This window comes from Mustela nigripes, chromosome 12 (genome assembly GCF_022355385.1).
Source record: "Mustela nigripes isolate SB6536 chromosome 12, MUSNIG.SB6536, whole genome shotgun sequence".
Taxonomy (NCBI): domain Eukaryota; kingdom Metazoa; phylum Chordata; class Mammalia; order Carnivora; family Mustelidae; genus Mustela; species Mustela nigripes.
Window position 1 is genome coordinate 79560049 of NC_081568.1, and position 21564 is coordinate 79581612.

The window sequence follows — 21564 nt, forward strand, 5'->3', positions numbered from 1 at the left end:
TAATCTCACAAAACAAACTGAGGGTTGCCGGGGGGGAGGGGGTTTGGGAGAAGGGGGTGGGATTATGGACATTGGGGAGGGTATGTGATTTGGTGAGTGCTGTGAAGTGTGTAAACCTGGTGATTCACAGACCTGTACCCCTGGGGATAAAAATATATGTTTATAAAAAATAAAAAAAAATAAATTAATTAATTAATTAAAAAAAAAAGAAGAACTAGAAAGCTTCAACTGACTATTGAATCACAGTTGTGAATGTTTTGGAAACCTCCTTAAGTACAAAAAATAATTTCCCTCTGACAAATAGTTTCCAGTAGACTCTATTCTGATTACTGTATAAAGGAATGAATATCCTCCCCTGCACATGAAAGGATGCCCAACATCATTAGTCACTAGGGAAATGCAAATCAAAACCATAGTGAGATACCACTTCACGCCCACTAAAAAAGCTATAATAAAAAAAAGACAATGACAAATATCGGGGAGGATGTGGAGAAATAGGAACCCTTATACATTGCTGGTGAGAACACACAGTGGTGCAGCACTTTGGGAAGCAACTTGACAGTTCCTCAAAAAGTTCAGCATAGAGTTACCATTTATTCCAGCTATTCCATTTGTAGGTATATACTGAAGTGAACATAGATGTCCACACAAAGATTTGTATACAGATGTTCCTAGCTGCATTTCACAACCAGAAAGTAGAAACAACAATCAATGAATGGATAAATGACAGGTGGTATATCCAGACAGTAGAATATTACTTACTCATAAAAGGGAATGAAATATTGATGCTGCAACATACATGACTCTAGGAAACAGTATACCAAGTGAAAGAAACTAGACACAAAAAACTATGGGAGTATATGATTCTTTTTATATGACTTACCTAAAATGGGCAAGTCTTTAGAGACAGAAAACATGACTTTTTTTAGGAAATGATGGAAGGCAGGCAGGGGATAGGGTGTGAATGCTAATGTGTATGAACTTTTATGTGGAAGAAAAGGAAAATGTTATAGAATCAAATAATGGTGTCTGATTCCTAACTTTGTAAGTGTACTACAAACCAATGACTTTTGAGCTTTAAATGGGTGTATGTTAGGGTATATGAATTATATCTCAGTAAAACTCTTATTTTAGGGGTGCCTGCGTGGCTCAGTGGATTAAGCCTCTGCCTTAGGCTCAGGTCATGATCTCAGGGTCCTGGAATAGAGCCCCGCATCCAGCTCTCTGCTCAGCGGGGAGCCTGATTCCCCCTCTTTCTTTCTGCCTGCCTCTCTGCCTACTTGTGATATCTCTCTGTCAAATAAATAGATAAAAATCTTTAAAAAAAAACCCTCTTATTTTAGATAATCTTTACCTAGACTTTAACAGGTGTTTGACCTGTGTATCATAGTTTGTTATTAAATTTGGGAAACATCTATGGCACGAGGTGATTGAGTTTCATTTGGGACAATGATTTCAATCTGACTTGCAGCTTGGAGTCAGAAAGCTCTGTATTACATGATTTGCAGAGTCAATACTTGGTTTATGTTAGAAAAAGCACGAGAGTAAGTTAGTAAACTCCTTATAGCTTTAAGAGAATAAGAGCAGTGGTTTGTATAGCAGGTAGTCTCCAGGAAGAAACATACTGTTTTCCTCATTTCTGGTTCTTTACTGACTATCCTAGAGGTCGAATGTGTTTACATTAAATATCAGTAAGTGGCAAGTATGTATGTAAGAATAAGACTTATTTTGTTTCTTTTGAAAAGAGAATTTTCAATAAATCAGAATTCCTTTTTAGTTTGAGGAATTCAATGATTTTCTTAAGGATTTTTATCTTCATTGAATGTAAGTTCACTCATATGCATAAAGAATTAGAGCAAGGTGCACCCCTGTGTTTACTGAAACATTATTTATGGTAGCCAAATTACGGAAGCAGCCCAAGTGTCCATCGATAGAGTAATGGGTAAAGAAGATATGGCATATATGTATATGTATATATATATACACACACACACATACATACATAACACAATGGAATATTATATGGCCATAAAAGGAATGAAATCTTGACATTTGCAGCAACATGGATGAAACTAAAGAGTAAAATGCTAAGGCACATAGGTCAGAGAAAGACAAATACCATATGGTTTCACTGATGTAGAATTTAAGAAACAAAGGATAAAAAAAAAGGAAAGACAAACAAAAAAACCCCAGACTCTCAACTATAGGGAACACACTGATGGTCACCAGAGGAGAGGTGGGTGGGATTTGGGGATGGGTGAAAAAGGTGATGGGGATTAAGGAGTGCCCTTGTCATGGTGAGCACTGGCTAATGTGTGGAAATGTTGAACCACTACATTGTACACCTGAAACTAATAACACACTGTATGTTAACTACACCAGAATTAAAATAGAAAACTTAAAAAAAAATTTTTTTGAGAAAGGTTCTGTTTGGATTAGATCAAAGAGTGAGTTCAGGTTCTGTACAGTTCTTTTATTTTTTACAAGTTTATTTCTTGCCCAGGATGATGACAAATTATTTAAAAACACTTCCCTTCTTTCCTACTTTCTACCATTCTCTTCTCCACTGTGACCCATGAGTTTGTAGAATGCCTTGCCCTGTTGTCCCAGGGTGCTCAAAAAGTGAACCTGTTCTTAATTACCATGCACATCTTTTCACTGGGTAATCAAAGCCTGGAGATGGATCTTGGTGGGTTGCCAGTCTCACTGCCAGGTTAGAAATTGGTTCTGTGCTGTGGAAAATGTTGCTGCTATGTGATCATTAATTTTCTGGGCCACATTAGTGGGGTTTGTAGCCGTTGGAGAACTCTAACTACTTGCTGACTGATAACTCACAGGCTGGCTCTTTTGCCTTATCCTTATTCATCAGATAACTTCTGTGTTCTGGGCTGCTTTTCTTTTCCTCTAGGTCACTTTTCTTTTTACCATTTTCTCCTTCTTTTCTAATCACCTGAGCAGGATTGACTTCTGTCTTTAATTCAGGGTCATATTTAGGGCAGTTAGGTCTTCACAGGCTCAGGAGTGAGTCTCCCACCTATTAGCTCTGCAGCTTTGGCCAAGACGTTTAGCTTTGCCAAATCTCAGTTGTTTTATCTGTAATATGGAGCTAATGATAGTATCAGCCTAGAGGATTTGTGAGGATTAACTGAGATAATCTAAGTAAAGCATTTACCTAACATTTATTGTGCCACTTAGTTTATGCTCTTTGAAGGAGACCAGGAAGCAGTTAGTCCTGCCATTCCTGACAATAACAGGACAAGTGATTTAAAGGATGCCTACTTATTCTTTTGGTAAAGTTCACATCACCCTGTGCTATAGTGTCTTCAGCTATACATAGAGGATAACCTAGCAGAGTAACCATGAGAAATAAATGAGGTAATATAAACAAAGCAGTTAGACTACCTGGCATATGGTAGTCTCTCAGTGAATGCCAGCTGATTTTTTAAAAAAAATTTTTTTTTTTTTAAGATTTTATTTATTTACTTGACAGAGAGAGATCACAAGCAGGTGGAGAGGCAGGCAGAGAGAGAGGAGGAAGCAAGCTCCTGGCTGAGCAGAGAGCCCAGTGCGGGGCTGAGATCATGACCCGAGCCAAAGGCAGTGGCTTAACCCACTGAGCCACCCAGGCGCCCCTAAAAATCATTTTTATCTGTGGCCATACCATGGGACTGATTGATCCTGGGTCTGTCAGACCTTGTCTGAGGTTGGTGTGCATGGCAAGCAACTTGACTGCCCTTCTCTTCCTCTTTCAGCTGCACAGTTGGACAGCATTGGCTTCAGCATAATCAGGAAATGCATCCACGCTGTGGAAACCAGAGGTAAAGTCATTCAACAGATGGCATTGTTCTCAGTGAAGGTCATGCATCTGGTGAGGCGTCAGACCTGCTACCTGTTTCCCGATTTTAAGTGACTCATTAACTCCCCAAGTGCCATTGTTGGTGTGTTTCCATCAGTTGTGTTGCTCTGAAGCAGGCACTCTCAGCTGATTTGGTGTCATCAACCTCTTTGGCTGATTGGTAGAATGTTTTAAAGGCATACATGTCAAATACATAGGATAATAAGGAGTCTAATTACTGGAATTCAGTTGTAATGTAATAGTACATGTATTTCTTTATTATCACTTTAAATGATAAGAAATAGATATGGGCCTGATAACTGGCGTAACTTGGAAATGCAGTTGACCCTTGAATAATGTGAGAGTTTGAGGTTCTAACCCCCTATCCTCCTGTGCAGTTGAAAATCTGCATATAATTTTTTGACTCCCCTGCGAACAACTACTAACAGCTTTCTGTTGACCAGAAGCCTGACAAATAACATAAACAATCAATTAATACATGTTTTTATATGTTACATGTATTATATACTGTAATACTACAATAAAGTAAGCTAGAGAAAAGAAAATGGTAAAGGATCATAAAGCACATTTATAGTACTGTACTGTGTTTATTGAAAAAAAATCCTTGTGTAAGTAGACCTGTGTAAGTAGACCAAGGAAAAAAAATCCTTGTGTAAGTAGACTTGTGTATTTCAAATCTGTGATGATCAAGGGTTAACTGTCTTGATATTTCAAGATGTCTATAAAAGTCGCAATGTGTTATGAAAACAACTGATTTCTGAACAAGTCACAGGTATTGATAACACTGTGATTTATTGCTTATATCATAATGGAAGGAAATGTTTAATTTCAGCGACAGGGTCATAAAAGCGAAGGTATAATTGTTTTCCTGCCTAAGTTCATTGACACTCTGAATTCTCTAATGGACTCCTGGGGTCTGTGGATGGCAGGGTAAGAACCATGCTTTGAAAAGCCAGTCCCTGGTTACTATCCAGGTGGGCAGAAGGGGTCAGGCCCCTGGTTTCCTGCAGCAATGCTGTAGCCAGGCCCTGCCTGTTGTGCCTGGGTCTGTAGGAGCAGGACTTTGAGAACCAGGGAAGCTGAATCATCCCAGTGGTCTCCATTCCCTCCTCAGATGTTGCCCCAAAGGAGATTTCTCAGTTACGGCAGTTGGGAACTTTGAGTGCTCTGCTCTTTGGGACGCCTGAGAAAAGCTGTTACTCTCTTTGCTGTGGATTTAGTTTGAACCATTTTTAAAGATGTGAGTCTTAGTATTCCACAGCCTCTCAACCTGCTAGTCTTTTTCACTTGATTGAAAGAAGTTTTATCTTTTAAAGCAAGATCTATAACTCTATTAATTAAGAAACATAAATATCTTTATAAGGCCTATAGAGCATTGAATAGAGAGGGATGAAAAAAATCTTAACTGTATAAGCCACTCTTCTTACCCAGTCAGAAAGTGTTCTTTCCAAAGTAGTTATTTTAATATGTGCTAAGATTTTTTAAATGTTTGCTTATTTCTGTTATACCTTCCTTAAATAAAGAGTTAAGGCAGCTTTCAAAAAGAAGTGAATAACAGCCAGAGAATATAAAGTAGGAATAGGTGAGATTTCTGGGAATTGATCTGGAGGAAATAAGGACACAGTCAGGCTGAGCCACAAAGCTGTTTACACAATGGTGTTAAAGTGAAAAGTAGAAACTGGTCAAATGTTTTAAAAATTAGTTGAATCACCAGTGGTACATCCATGCAGTAAAAAGCTATGAATCACTAAAACTATAGGAAAATACATTTATTGATATGCAGAGTTTTCATTATTACATATTAAGTGAAAAATGAAAGTTATGAAACAGCCTGCACATTATGAACCCATTCTGGGAGATCCGCATATGCACCGGTATCCTCATGTTGTCAGTGAGGCGCTCAGCTTTTCTTTCTGTCTTCCTTTGATTTATCTACCTGCCTTAACTGCAGTTTCTAAATTTTTAAGCTGTCTGTTACTAAGATAGCTTTTCAACAGGTTTTTAAATTTTCTGTTCATTCTAAGAGGAAAGAATGAGGAGTAAGAGATACAGGGTCAACAAAAGTAGAGGCATACTAAAAATGCAGCCAAAAGTAAGTTCAAAACAAAAATCTTCTCCCCTCCATTGTGAAATTCACCCACTTGCCCGAGGTGGGCCACCTGTTTGTCTCTGTTCTCAGTGGCCAAACCAATAGGGAAATGTAATTATTTAAAACCCTTCACAGAGTCTGTGATAAATGCAGACCAGTGGCTCAGGAGGACAGCTTTTTATGATATAAAGCCAGAAAATATACATAGTAAGTAGTAGAGGAAGAACAAGGTCACCAGCGGTTTGGTGTCCTAGCCTCTGCCTCTTTGTCCCTTCCTGCTCTAAAAGGAAGATGAAAATGATAGGTTTTAACTTGGGGAAAGTTTTCATTTGACACAAAAAGGAAAAGAGGGCAATGTGAGTTAAATGCCGTTTTAGCATAAATACTTGAAGGAAGTGGTTATTTTCCTACTGGAATGCATGTATGCATATCCATTATTTGTGGTGACCAGAGGTGAACAGACCTCCCATATTTTCTAGGATTTGCTAATCATCATCCAGCAGGAGACAGGATTGTATCCAGTCCAGGAAAGGTCAAAGACGGAAGAAGTAGAGACACTTCAGAAAGGACAGGCCCGTTAAGCCACAACATTACTGAATAATGGTTCTGCTATTGAACAGCTTGGGACCCATCCCTTAGTTTTAGACCACAGTGTCCTAGTCCCCAAGCCATGGAGGCTGATGCACGTGCTTTTACAGATCCTTTTTAGCTATAAAATACCATCATTCTAGACCACTTCTTTTTATTCCTTAATTCTACATAGGCCTGTGGAGACATTGTAGAATCAGGCTTTTCCCAAATTTCTTCCAGGAAATTTTGTTTTGTTTGCAAAGTAGTGGCCCTGGAGTATAACTCTGTTTTATGCATTATGTCATTATTGCGTGCTGATCTAGGTATGGGAGCTATACTGGTAAAGAAGACAGAATCACTGTACATAGAGGTTATTCCATAGTTGTAGGGGAACAACAAAGAAGAAACTAAAAAAGAAAGAGAATTTCACATATTATTACTTACTACAAAGAAAAGAGGGTAGGGGACCCACCAGTAGGGTTGATCATGGGATGCCCTAGGTTGAAGAGATTGCATTTCAGTTGAGACCTGAATGATAAAAAGATCTGGGAGAGGCATGTTCTAGGGGAAGGAAACAGCTGTGCAGAGGCTGTGATTTGGGAGCACAAGCGTGGTGTGTTGGAGAAATAAGAAGGCCAGTGTAGCTAGAGCAGAGTGAAAGTGGTTGATGATGCAGACGTGAGCCAATGCTTAATCCTTCAGGGCCTTGTGGGCCACAGTAAATTTTGATTGTGGTCTAAATGCAACAGGAAGCCATTGGAAGGTTTTGAGTAAAGAGAGGATTTGAGCTGATACATACTTAAAGAAGCTCATTTTGGTTGCTGGTTGGAAAATGGACATCAGGGTAATAAGATGGGAAGCAGGAGATTACTTAGTTGAGAGGTATCAGGTTTGGTGGGCCTAGTACTAAACAGAAAAATCATTTCCAATCACTTGGTCTAAAAGGTCCCTTTTTGTAAATGGTATAGGGTGATCTAATCCTTGCTTAAAGATTAAGCAATCCTTGCTTAACTTAAATGAAAAAAACCTCTGAGGTTGCTTAGTTTTTGTTTTTTTGGGTGTTTGGAGGTAATTCTCTTCTACTTCAGCTGCACATTTACTTGGGTTGAATGAAGGTAGTTTTCATTTTTCTTCATAAAGAATGTTTACATGGCAAATAAATGGATTTCCTCATTTCTAAGTCTTGGTGAACATTGTCCAAAATGAAGAATCCTCTCACACCTCTATATTTTTATTCTGTATTTGCAAATAGATTGTAAAGCATTTATTCTTTCCTATATTTATATCATGTCAGTTTTGGCTTTTTAAATTAAAAAATTGGTTTAATGTAACTTATTTAGAAGTATATGCTTGGCATCTTTTAAATCTCTTCAGAGGCTGCATTTGGCAAGAGAAGAGGAAGGTTTCTTTCCTCGCTGTTGACTGAACTGAACTAATACAAGGGCTGAAGTGTGCAGCACACCCGTGAAATCTTAGACAGCTGCACCAAATCCCACTCCTTTGCTAAGAGCGGAGCTGAGTGACAGGGGACTTTAATTAGAGTGGGTTTTAGAAGGACGGAGAAAATGAAAAAAGTTCATCTGGCTGGGTTGGCTTGACTTGTGTTCTGACATGCCTCTAATTAAATCATCACTGTTTCTCTTCTCAGGGATCAATGAGCAAGGGCTCTACCGAATCGTGGGGGTCAATTCCAGAGTGCAGAAGCTACTCAGTGTCCTGATGGGTGAGTACAGCAGTGACTGTGCCAGGCAGGTCCCAATGGGGTACAGGGGGTCGCTCTGAAAAGTCATTAGTTCTGTGAGTATGAGCAGCCTCTTGGGAAGGAATTGGGTGTCCAAGCGGGAACGCCCAGAAATCAGCTGTCCCACTCACCAGTTTTTATGGCTGTAGGCATTACTGGAAGAGATACTTAGTGGGACTGGACAAAACAAAACAAAACAAAAATGGCAGGGCACAAAACAAAAAAGGCACCACACCCTCTGTTTGTAGACTCAGCCGTTGCCAGCCCAAGTGGCGCTCAGTCACTCATGTGACCACCACACCCTACTCTGTCGTTAATAGCTTATGACTCCATGGCCCTCTTTGGAGACAGGCATTTGGTGGGGCACACCCGATGCCCAAGGAAGGGGCATCCTTCTAGTTTGCAGAGCATTTCAGACGCCATGTTCCCTGTTACCAAAAAGGTGTCATGCGACTGCCTGATTACATGTATATAAGCAGATAATTCTTGTGATCCTCTTTGCATCTAGATTTCTACCTAGACACTGTTGTTTGAGGAACAGAACCTCCCCTACAGCTAGCTGACATAAATATAAAAGCACTATCTCCAAATGTGTGGTGTTTGAATCAAAACCCCATGAGTCAATGAGCCAATTTGCTTAGGCTGCAGATTTCCTATATTTTTAGATGAGAATGCAGTCAGCTTCAGTGAGTCACATGGATTTAAATGGCAAACAGATCAGATTTCACATATCAGTGGCTGTTACTCATCCCCATGGAAGCCCAGCCGTGCACTTGTAGAGACGGACTATCACTTAGGGTCCTTGCTCAATGTCTGGGCAGGGATACTTCTTTTTTTTTTTTTTTTTTTTATTTATTTTCAGCATAACAGTATCATTATTTTTTCACCACACATGCAATCCGTGCCCTCTATAATACCCACCACATGGTACCCTGACCTCCCACCCCCCCCACTTCAAACCCCTCAGATTATTTTTCAAAGTCCATAGACTCTCATGATTCACCTCCCCTTCCAATTTACCCCAACCCCCTTCTCTCTTTGTTATATTTGTCGGGGTGTTTGTTGTTGTTGTTGTTTGTTTTGCCATCCAGTTTCCGAAAATAGTTTTCACAGGTAAAGAAATCTCCTCTCTCATATTGTCCAGTATGACTCTTCTCTGTTTCTTTTTCTAGAGAGCTCCTTACTTCTTGTTTGCAAACCCTTTTCTATTGCTAGTCACAGTGACATATTTTGTTTGAAAGTATGATTATTTGTGAGGTACTCTTGCACTGAGAATCTTCTTCATGGTTCAAATTTGCAGTGTGGTTAGATTCGTAATAAATTAAACTTTTTATTTTGAGATAATTTTATGTCTGTATGCAGTTATAAGAAATAAAACATAGTTATATGTGCCTTTACTGTCCTTCAGTAGTAACATCTTGCTACACTGTAGTAAGAGGTCATTAGCCAGGATATGAATACAGTCAAGATTCAGGACAGTGTCATCACCACAAGGGTCCATCTGCTTAGTCTCTCATCTCCTTCCCTGCCCCTGCAGACTCCTCATCTCTTGTGTATTTCTCTGATTTTGTCACTTCAAGATTATCTCAGTGGAATCATATTATATGTAATCTTTTTTGGATTGGCTTTTTTTTTTCATTCAGTATAATTCCCTTGAGATATTTTCAAGTTGTTGTATCAATACTTTGTTCTTTTTTTATTGCTGAGTAGTATTACATAGCTTAACCATTCACCTGTTGAGGGACATCTGGGTTGTTTCCAATGTGGGTAAATTAGGAATAAAGCTGCTATAAATCGTTCTGTACAGGCTTTAAGTGTGAACATAAATTCGATTTTCCAGGATAAATTGCCCATAAGTTCGATTGCTGGGTTGTACAGTGACATGGTGAATTTTTAAGAAGTTGTAATGTATAGAAGAATTAAGATTTTAACAGGTATCAACCCTCGGTCTTTCATTTCATTTCTTTTTCCTTTTTTTTAAGATTTTATTTATTTATTTGACAGAGAGATAGAAAGCACAAGTGAGCAGAGCGGCAGGCAGAGGGAGAGAAAGAAGCAGGCTCTCTGCTGAGCAGGGAGCCCAAAGCGAGGCTCGATCCCAGGACCCCAGAATCATGACCTGAGCCGAAGGCAGCCACTCAACCAACTGAGCCACCCAGGTGCTCCTCAGTCTTTCATTTCTGATCGGAGTTGCAAATGTTTGGAGTATGTCCTTGCCATAGCCGACTGCCAGGTGCTAGAGTAGAAACTTTAAAAAGATTCAATCCTTGTGTGCAAAGAGTCTGGTAGGGGGAGATATGCATGCATGAGAATCATGATGTAAAATAAGACTCTGGCACCTAGTACAAGCTGTATCTGGAAGATTGAGTAGTGAAGGAGAGAATAGGAGTATAATTCAGATTCACGAAATGAGCAATAATAATAATGAGGGGCAGAAGGTAGAATCAGTGATGGCTATGGTGGAAGGTACTAATTTATTATTAATATTATTTTAATATTTGAATGTGCTTGAGGCTGGATCAGGAGAGTTAAAACTGAAATGGTAAGATGGTCCCTTTTGTCAAAGAACTTGAATTTTGTGCTAAGAAGTTTGTGAGAGTTTTACTTCTTACAGAAAAAGAAGAAGACACTATTAAGGGTTTGTAGTGGGGCACCTGAGTGGCTCAGTTGGTTAAGCTTCTGACTCTTGATTTCAGCTCAGACCATGATTTCAGGGATGTGAGACTGAGCCCTGTCATGCCCAGTGTGGAACCTACTTAAGAGTCTCTCTATCCCTCTCCCTCTGCCCATCCCTACCTCCCAAAAAGTTTCTAAGTAGTGACGCTATATGTATGAGGGCTCTTTTGCACACACAGTGTCAAGAAGACAATTCAAAACAATTTAAAGGGGGCGCCTAGGTGCCTCAGTTGGTTGAGCGACTGCCTTTGGCTCAGGTCATGATCCCAGGATCGAGTCCTGTATCAGGCTCCCAGCTCCTTGGGGAGTCTGTTTCTCCCTCTGACCTTCTCCTCTCTCATGCTCTCTCACTCATTCTCTCTCAAATAAATAAATAAAATCTTAAAAAAATATTTTAAAGGACAAATAAAATGCATTCATTTCCTCACACAACTGCTCTGTCCAAGATGGCAGAAGCATAGCAGGATGTGGTGGCTCCAATGACAGAGGAACCTTTGTTGGAGCCTTTCCTACTCCTTTCTTCTGGCTTCTCATTATCTGTGATCTCTGCTTGTCTTGATATCAGCTGTTTCCTTTGTGGGACTGTCCCACATTGTTCAGCCTCAACAGTTTGTGAATCTTAATGTCACTCAGTAGAGAGTATCTTTCTTGACAGTTCATGGGGGACTTTGGTCAGCATGGGGCCGTTCACATGATTTATTTCTAAATCTCAGGGCAGCCCCCTGACCTACAGCAGGTGGATCTGGATGGCCTGGATTCTGGACATATCTCCGATGATGTTAGGGAAGTGTGGTGAGTGGAATAGGGAGGGGGTTAGTCCATAGAAACCTGTGGACTGAGCAGAATTAGTAAAAGGTTATTGGAGGAGAGCTTTCCTGAAATAATGGCTGCTGGGAGATTAAAAGGGGAAAAACAGTATGTCCAACACAGGTTTAACAAGATCTGACTAGTCTTAGAAGGGTAGCACTGGCAGCAATGGAGAACATGTATTTGATGTGGAGAGACATGAAGGAGGAAGACAGTTGCAATAATTAAGCAGTGTGTAGCTAACCAGGGCTGGACCAAGTAGATGCTCTGAAGTTAGGCAAAAAGGTTCAAAATGATTGGAGAGAATCAACAGGACTTTGTAACCAACTGGATATTGGGTAGAGAGATTTCGAAGATGACAGATTATTATGTAAGGTGATACTAGTGAAAAGAAATATGACATTTTGGATGGGTTTACTGGAAAAAAGAACCAGTTTATGCTAAGCAAAGTGTGGTGTCAAAGGATCTTGTTTTAATCACTTCTCTTAGTGGCTCTCAAACAAAATATTTGTCCTGTTCTCTTCCTCAGTTTTCCTGGGGACAGACAAAATAATCATGAATATCTGCGAAATGTCATGAAAATCTAATAGCCAGCAGCTGAAAGTCACAAGGCCAACTGCCTCTGCCAGGAGAGCGTTACAGATAGACTAGCATCCAAACTGAAGCTCAACCAGAGCTGAGAGATGACCACAGTGCAAGATCTCATCAAAAGTGGAGAATGTATCGTGATTCTCATGACCAGTTAAGGTAACCTGTTTGGATCTTGGAAGTGAGGAATCACCTCTTAGACCAGGAAGACGCCAGACCTGGAGGCAGAGCCCTGTCTCACTTCCCTTGTGTGAACATGCTGCCCTCTTCTTCAATTCCTGGTATTGGTACTAGGCTGGGTTAGCCTAGAGTGTAAAACAAATAAGGCTCCTTAACTGCAAAACCTCTCGCTGAGGTGGCTGGGCTGCGTGTGAACCATTCTTTCACTATTTCTTTATTCTGTATTGATTGGATGCCCTTTCAGGTGCTAGGCAATGTGTAGGATATGAACTATTTTTCAGAGCCTCTCACAAGTAAAAATATGAGTTTTTATTGTTGAAAGTATGGATTAGAATTAAGTAAAACCAGAGACTTCCTTTGATTACTTTGACTTTACTTTGTATGTTTTTAGTACATTAGAGGACTTGAGATTGGAAGAGGAATCTTAAGAGCCAGTGCTTTGAGGGGTGCCCGGGTGGCTTTTTGGTTAAGTGTCTGCCTCTGGCTCAGGTCGTGATCCCAGGGTCCTGGGATCAAGTCCTGAGGCCCCTGTTGGTCTCCCTACTCAGTGGGGAGCCTGCTTCTCCCTCTCCTTCTGACTGCCCCTCTGCTTGCTTGAGTGTACAAGCACTCTCTTTCTTTCCCTTTCTTTATTTCTTTCCTTGGGAAGAAAGAAGGAAGGAAGAAAGGAAGGAAAAGAAAGAAACTCTTAAAAAAAAAAAAAGAGCCAGTACTTTGAGAACTTTTTCCTTATATTGATTAGAATTCCTTAAGGAACCTTGCTAGAATATGTTTTAGTACATGTTGTGTAGACTGGTGCTAGTGTCCTACCCAGAGCTACCCTAAATCCCCTTCCTCCTAAGAGTGGGGGTTCTTAATCTGTGAAGAGTGAAAAGTTTTCAGGAACACTTGCAGATTCCTGGAAATAGTCTCTTCCATGTGTGTATTATTATTTTTTCTGTCCCCTGAATGGTAGGATAAATTTTTCTAAATTTTAGCTCATTTTTTAATAAAAATCATCTATATGCTGATTTGTTCAGTATGTCTGTTTTCTCTTCCTGTACATCTCTGTATTTATTTTTAGATAACTTTTTTTCTGATCAAAGGCTGTTGAGTGATGATTATAGCAAATTTGGAGAAAGAAGGTAGAAAGAAGAAAACGAAAGTCTTGCAGACCATAGATAACCTTTATTCTTTATTGACCATTTTATCATACCATTAAAATATATTCTGTAATATAAAATGTTTATAAAGGTGGAATCACACCGTGCATATATATTGCTTATTAATAGGGTTTTTTTTATCATGTAACACGACAGTTTATTTTCTGATTTCATTCAAGTTCTTCTAGAGTGTGATTTTTTTGGGGGGGGGCTATGTATTGTATAGATACAACTTTTTAATTAATCCCTTATTCTTGATTACATAAACTGATTGCAATTTCTCATCATTCTAGAAGGCACTCAGGCAAACATCCCCATAGGGGATGCAGAGCTTAAAAGCATGCGTTTTGGAGTTAGACAAGTTGCAGTTCCACTGCTTATCCATTTGACTTTACACAAATTATTTAAACCTGTCTAGTCTTCTGTCTCATCATCTGTAATAATAACTCCTACTTCCGTAATAATGTGAGAACTAAACGAAAGATGCATGTGGGTTGCTGAGTCCAAAAGCCTCTACATGTTAGTAAATAAATGTTGGCTGTTGTTATTTTTAAGTTATATATTCATATTGAATGATTTCCCTAGGGTTTGTTTTAAGATGTTGAATTGCTGGCCCAAGGTATGTACATGTTTTCAAGGCCCTTAACTGATTGCACAGATTTGCTGTCAACAGTTTGTAGAGTGCCCTGTACCTCACAGCCTTGCCATACACTTTATTACTTTTTTTTTTGCATATAAATTACAAGTGTATTTTCAATGTATCTCTTTTTTATTTAACTTTGCATTTCTGTAGTTCTGAGTGAAGTTGGACATTCTCCCTATGTTTCTTACTGATTTATATTTCTTCTCTCCTGAATTGCCTGATTTTGTGTTCTTAGCCTATTTTTGTATTGGTACATTCATCTTCTGATGGTAATAATTTTTAGGATGTGGAGACTATATCACCAGTATTTTGTTGCATTTTTTCATTTATCTTGAACTTTATTTGTGGTACTTTTGCTTTGTTTTACGAATGTTTTAAATTTTTATAACATCTAGTCTTTTATTAAATCAGTCCTTTTCCTAGATGAATTATGCTTTAAAAGACCTTTTCCATCTAGGATTACAAAACCTTTTTCTTTTCTTTATATCTCATTAAGAATATATTTATGTGAAATGGAAACTAACTTTCCTTTTCCTGAAATACTTATCTGATGGACGAATAACCATATAATAAGAAAATTTCTCCCCTCTACTACTTTTTAATATTACTATCTAGTCATTCTTTTATACATTTTGGGCTCTCATGATGGACTTTTTACACATATTTTTCCAAAGGAAAATAAATTTTCTTTTTGTTTGTTATTCTGTACCTCTTGATCTTCTAAAAAATTTTTTTCTTCATTTTTTACCTTTCTAAAGTTTTTCTCTTGATCCTTTGCATGTTAGCAAAAATTCTCAAATTTGTACCCCCATCCATGTAATTTATTACATTTCTTTTGGTCTTCATATTTTTTTCTTGCTGTTTATAATGCGACTTTTAACTTTGTAATTGGGTTTTCTGTGTCTTGGTTTACATTCCTTATTTAGCTGTTTTCATTTATACCTCTCAGTCATGTTTATTATTTCAGTCTGTGTCTTTTTACTCTGATGCCTTATTTCACAATGTCCATTAGTTTTCTGAATTTCATTTATAGTATAGAATAGGACCTTTCTGAAATTTTATTAGAGTGCTTTGGTCTTCATATTTTATGCCAAGTGTTGCATCAGCTTTTTTTTTTTTAAATTTTTTATTTTTTATAAACATATATTTTTATCCCGAGGGGTACAGGTCTGTGAATCACCAGGTTTACACTCTTCACAGCACTCACCAAAGGACATACCCTCCCCAATGTCCATAATCCCACCCCCTTCTCCCAACCCCTCTCCCCCCAGCAACCCTCAGTTTGTTCTGTGAGATTAAGAGTCACTTATGGTTTGTCTTCCTCCCAATTCCATCTTGTTTCATTGATTCTTCTTCTACCCACTTAAGCCCCCATGTTGCATCACCACTTCCTCATATCAGGGAGATCATATGATAGTTGTCTTTCTCCGCTTATTTCACTAAGCATGATACGCTCTAGTTCCATCCACGTCATCGCAAATGGCAAGATTTCATTTCTTTTGATGGCTGCATAGTATTCCATTGTGTATATATACCACATCTTCTTGATCCATTCATCTGTTGATGGACATCTAGGTTCTTTCCATAGTTTGGCTATTGTGGACATTGCTGCTATAAACATTCGGGTGCACGTGCCCCTTAGGATCACTACGTTTGTATCTTTAGGGTAAATGCCCAGTAGTGCAATTGCTGGGTCATAGGGCAGTTCTATTTTCAACATTTTGAGGAACCTCCATGCTGTTTTCCAGAGTGGTTGCACCAGCTTGCATTCCCACCAACAGTGTAGGAGGTTCCCCTTTCTCCGCATCCTCGCCAGCATCTGTCATTTCCTGACTTATTGATTTTAGCCATTCTGTGGGGTGATATCTCATTGTGGTTTTGATTTGTATTTCCCTGATGCCGAGTGATGTGGAGCACTTTTTCATGTGTCTGTTGGCCATCTGGATGTCGTCTTTGCAGAAATGTCTGTTCATGTCCTCTGCCCATTTCTTGATTGGATTATTTGTTCTTTGAGTGTTGAGTTTGATAAGTTCTTTATGGATTTTGGACACTAGCCCTTTATCTGATATGTCATTTGCAAATATCTTCTCCCATTCTGTCAGTTGTCTTTTGGTTTTGTTGACTATATCCTTTGCTGTGCAAAAGCTTTGATCTTGATGAAGTCCCAATAGTTCATTTTTGCCCTTGCTTCCCTTGCCTTTGGCAATGTTTTTAGGAAGAAGTTGCTGCAGCTGAGGTCGAAGAGTTTGCTGCCTGTGTCCCTCTCAAAGTTTTTGGTGGATTCCTGCCTCACATTACGGTCCTTCATCCATTTTGAGTCTAGTTTTGTGTGTGGTGTAAGAAAGTGGTCCAGTCATTTTTGTGCATGTGGCTGTCCAATTTTCCCAACACCATTTATTGCAGAGGCTGTCTTTTTTCCATTGGATATTCTTTCCTGCTTTGTCAAAAATTAGTTGACCATAGAGTTGAAGGTCTGTTTCTGGGCTCTCTATTCTGTTCCATTGATCTTTGTGTCTGTTTTTGAGCCAGTACCATACTGTCTTGATGATTACAGCTTTATAGTATAGCTTAAAGTCTGGAATTGTGATGCCACTACTTTGGTTTTCTTTTGTCAACATTCCTCTGGCTATTTGGGGTCTTTTCTGGTTCTGTATAAATTTTAAATTACTTGTTCCATTTCTTTGAAAAAAATTGATGGGATTTTGCTAGGGATTGCATTAAACGTGTAGATTGCTTCAGGTAGCATAGACATTTTCACAATATTTGTTCTTCCAATCCATGATCATGGAAAATTTTTTCATTTCTTTGTGTCTTCTCAATTTCTTTCATGAGTACTTTATAGTTTTCTGAGTAAAGATTCTTTGCCTCTTTGGGTAGGTTTATTCCTAGATATCTTATGGTTTGGGGTGCTACTGTAAATGGGATCGATTCCTTAATTTCTCTTTCTTCTGTCTTGCTGTTGGTGTATAGAAATGCAGCTGATTTCTGTGCATTGATTTTATATCCTGACACTTTACTGAGTTCCTGTATGAGTTCTGGCAGTTTTGGAGTGGAGTCTTTTGGGTTTTCCACATAAACTATCCTATCATCTGCGAAGATTGAGAGTTTGATTTTTCTTTGCCAATTCGGATGCCTTTAATTTCTTTTTGTTGTCTCATTGTTGAGGCTAGGACTTCTAGTACTATGTTGAATAGCAATGGTGACAGTGGACATCCCTGCTGTGTTCCTGACCTTAGGGAAAAGCTCTCAGTTTTTCCCCATTGAGAATGATAGTCACTGTGGGATTTTCATTGATGGCTTTGATGATATTGAAGTATGTACCCTCTGTCCCTACACTTTGAAGAGCTTTGATCAAGAAAGGATGCTGTACTTTGTCAAATGCTTTTTCAGCATCTATTGAGGGTGTCATATGGTTCTTGTTCTTTCATGTATTAATGTATTGTTTTACCTTGATTGATTGATTTGTAGATGTTGAACCAACCTTGCAGCCCAGGAATAAATCCCACTTGGTCATGGTGAATAATCCTTTTAATGTACTGTTGGATCCTTTCAGCTAGTATTTTGGTGAGAATGTTTGCATTGATCTGTAATTCTCCTTTTTGCTAGGGTCTTTCTCTGGTTTGGGAGTCAAGGTAATGTGGACGTTTTCCTCCCATTTCTGTTTTTTGGAACAGTTTCAGGAGAATAGGTATTAATTCTTCTTTCAATGTTTGTTAAAATTCCCCTGGGAAGCCATCTGGCCCTGGGCTCATGTTTGCTGGGAGATTTTGGGTGACTGCCTCAGTCTCCTTACTGGTTATGGGTCTGTACAGGTTTTCTATATCTTTCTGGTTCAGTTTTGGTAGTTTATATGTCTCTAGGGATGCATCCATTTCTACCAGATTGTCAAATTTGGTGGTGTCTAGTTGCTTGTCATATGTTCTTAAGTTGTTTGTATTTCTTCGGTGTTGGTTGTGATCTCTCCTCTTTCATTCATGATTTTGTTAATTTGGGTCCTTTCTCTTTTTTTTTTTTTTTTGATAGGTCTGGCCAGGGGTTTATCAATCTTAATTCTTTCAAAGAACCAGCTCCTAGTTTTGTTGATTTGTTCTACTGTTCTTTGGTTTCTATTTCATTGATTTCTGCTCTGATCTTTATTATTTGTCTTCTCCGGCTGGGTTTAGGTTTTCTTTGCTGTTCTTTCTTCAGCTCCTTTAGGTTTAGGGTTAGGTTGTGCATTTGAGACCTTTCTTGTTGCTTGAGAAAGGCTTGTATCACTATATATTTTCCTCTCCAGTCGCCTTTGCTGTGTTCCACAGATTTTGAATAGTTGTGTTTTCATTTTCATTTATTCATGCATTTTTTCAGTTCTTCTTTAATTTTCTAGTTGACCCATTCATTCTTTAGTAGGCTGCTCTTTAGCCTCCATGTATTTGAGTCTTTTTCAACTTTTCCTCTTGTGGTTAAGTTCCAGTTTCAAAGCATTGTGGTCTGAAAATATGCAGGGAATAATCCTAGTGTTTCGGTATCTGTTGAGACCTGGTTTGTGACCCAGGATGTGATCCATTCTGGACAATGTTCCATGTGCACTAGAGAAGAATGTGTATTCTGTTGCTTTGGGGTAGTATGTTCTAAATATATCTGTGATGTTCGTGTGGTCCAGTGTGTCATTTAAAGCCTTTATTTCCTTGTTGATTTTTTGCTTAGATGTCCATTTCAATGAGCGGGTTGTTAAAGTCACCTACTATTATTGTATTGTTATCGATTTGTTACTTTGATTTGACCAGTTGATGAATTGGTTTATATTATTTGCTCCTCCTGTCTTAGGGGCATAGATCTTTAAAATTATTAGATCTTCTTGTTGGACAGACCCTTTTAGTATGAAATAGTGTCCTTCTTCACCTCTTATTATAGTCTTTGGCTTAAAATCTAATTTATCTGCTATAAGGATTATTTCCCCAGCTTTCTTTGATGTCCATTAGCATAGTATATTGTTTTCCACACCCTCACTTTAAATCTGGAGGTGTCTTTGGGTCTATAATGAGTTTCTTATAGACAGCATATCAATGGATCTTGGTTTTTTATCCGTTCTGATACCCTATGTCTTGTGATAGGGGCATTTAGCCCATTTACATTCAGGTTAACTGTTGAAAGATATGAATTTAGTCCATTGTATTGCCTGTAAGGTGACCATTACTGTATATTGTCTCTGTTCCTTTCTGATCTATATTACTTTTAGGCTCTCTCTTTGCTTAGGGACCCCTTTCAATATTTCCAATAGGGCTGGTTTGGTGTTTGCAAATTCTTTTAACTTTGTTTGTCCTGGAAGCTTTTTATCTCTCCTTTCTATTTTATCTCTCCTACTATTTCCAGCTTAGCTGGATATAGTATTCTTGGCTGCATATTTTCCTCATTTAGTGCTCTGAATATATCATGCCAGTCCTTTCTCGCCTGCCAGATCTCTGTGAATAAGTCTGCTGTCAATCTAATATTTAGACCATTGTATGTTATAGACTTCTTGTCCCAAGCTGCTTTCAGGATTTTCTTTTTGTCGCTAACACTTGTAAGTTTAACTCTTAGATGATAGGGTGTGTATCTATTTTTATTGATTTTTGTGGGGTGTTCTCTGTGCCTCCTGGTTTTTGATGCTTGTTCCCTTTGCCATATTAGGGAAATTTTCTATTATAATTTGCTCCAATATACCTTCTGCCCCTCTCTCTCTTTCTTCTTCATCTGGGATCCCAATTATTCTAATACTGTTTCATCTTATGTTATCATTTATCTCTCAAATTCTCCCCTTGTGCTCCAGTAGTTGTCTCTCTTTTGCTTGGCTCCTTTATTCTCTGTCATTTGGTCTTCTAAATCACTAATTCTCTCTTATAACTCATTTACCCTAGCTGGAAGAACCTCCATTTTTTATTATACCTCATTAGTGCCTTTTTCATTTTCAACTTGGTTAGATTTTAGTTCTTTTATTTCTCCAGAAAGGGATTTTTATTTCTCCAGACAGGGATTCTCTAATACCTTCCACGCTTTTTTCAAGCCCAGCTAGCAGCTTGATAATCCTCATTCTGAACTCTAGTTCTGACACATTCCAATGTCCATACTGATAAGGTCCCTAGCCATTAGTACTGCCTCTTATTTTATTATTATTATTTTTTTTTTTTGTGGTGAGTTTTTCTGCCCTGTTGTTTTATCCGGATAAGAACATATGAATGAGAGAGTAAAATACTAAAAGGGTGGCAAAGACCCTAGAAAAATATATGCTAACCAAATCAGAAATGACCCAAAACTAGGGGGGGAGAAAAATGGGAAGGAAATAAATAAATAAATAATAAATAAATATATATATTTGTGTGTGTATATATATATAAGTATATATATATATATATTAGACTGGTGAGTAGAACAGAGTCACCCACTTGATTTTGGATGTATTCTGGTCTCGTAGGAGAAACTATGTCCCAAAATTTTTAACGAAGAAAAATTTATATATATGCAAAAATAAGAGTAAACATGATGAGGCAATGGAATATGTTTGTAAAGATGAACATTTAAAAAGATTTAAAAATAGGAATTGATAAGTTGGTTGGAAAAAGAAAAAAAAAGAGGAGAGAATGTCATCAGTCTGGAGCTAGATTTAGGGTATATTTTGATCTATTAGAAGAAATTACCTCCCAAAATTTTAAAGAAAAAAAAAATATGTATACAAAAAATAAGGTTAAATATAATGAAACGATAAAATATGACTATAAAAATGAAAATTTAAAATATTTTTTTAGAAAAAGGTATTGATAAGATAGGAAATAGGAAAGTTTAAAAAAAAGAATAAGAAAAAAATAAAATTAAAAGAATTTAACTCTGTAAGACTAAAAGATCATGGGGGAAAAAGCCATGAATTCTATGTGTTGCTTTTCCTTTGCTCTGGATTTCTGCAGTTCTCCTTGATTGATGATCTTGGTCTTGGCTCAGTGTTGTTTCTGATTTCTAGAGGAGGGGCCTGTTGCAGTGATTCTCAAATGTCTTTGCCCGAGGCAGAATTGCACCGCCCTTGCCAAGGGCCAGGCTAAGTAATCTGCTCAGGTTCTCTCTAGTAAGCTTTTGTTCCCTGAGCGCTTTCCATAGAGCTCTGAAGGACAGGAATGGAAGTGATGGCCTCCCAATCTCTGGTGCCGCAGGATCTGAGAGCTTGGGGCCCCACTCCTCAGTGTGCCCTCAGAGGAAAACAGTCAATCCCTCCCGTCTCCCTGATCTCCAGCTGCACTCTGGGTCACCGGGCCTGTGTCTGAGCAT

General features: G+C 38.4%; 1 protein-coding gene across 5 annotated transcripts in view; it reads left to right on the plus strand.

Moving 5' to 3' along the window:
* ARHGAP26 (Rho GTPase activating protein 26) overlaps window positions 1-21564 on the plus strand; it is a 414796-nt gene that overhangs the window by 221540 nt on the left and 171692 nt on the right. For all 5 annotated transcript variants that reach the window (XM_059417816.1, XM_059417817.1, XM_059417818.1 and 2 more), the window contains 2 exons: window positions 3753-3818; window positions 8164-8238. In XM_059417816.1, the coding sequence (XP_059273799.1) occupies window positions 3753-3818; window positions 8164-8238 (141 nt within the window). The remainder of the gene's footprint in view (window positions 1-3752; window positions 3819-8163; window positions 8239-21564) is intronic.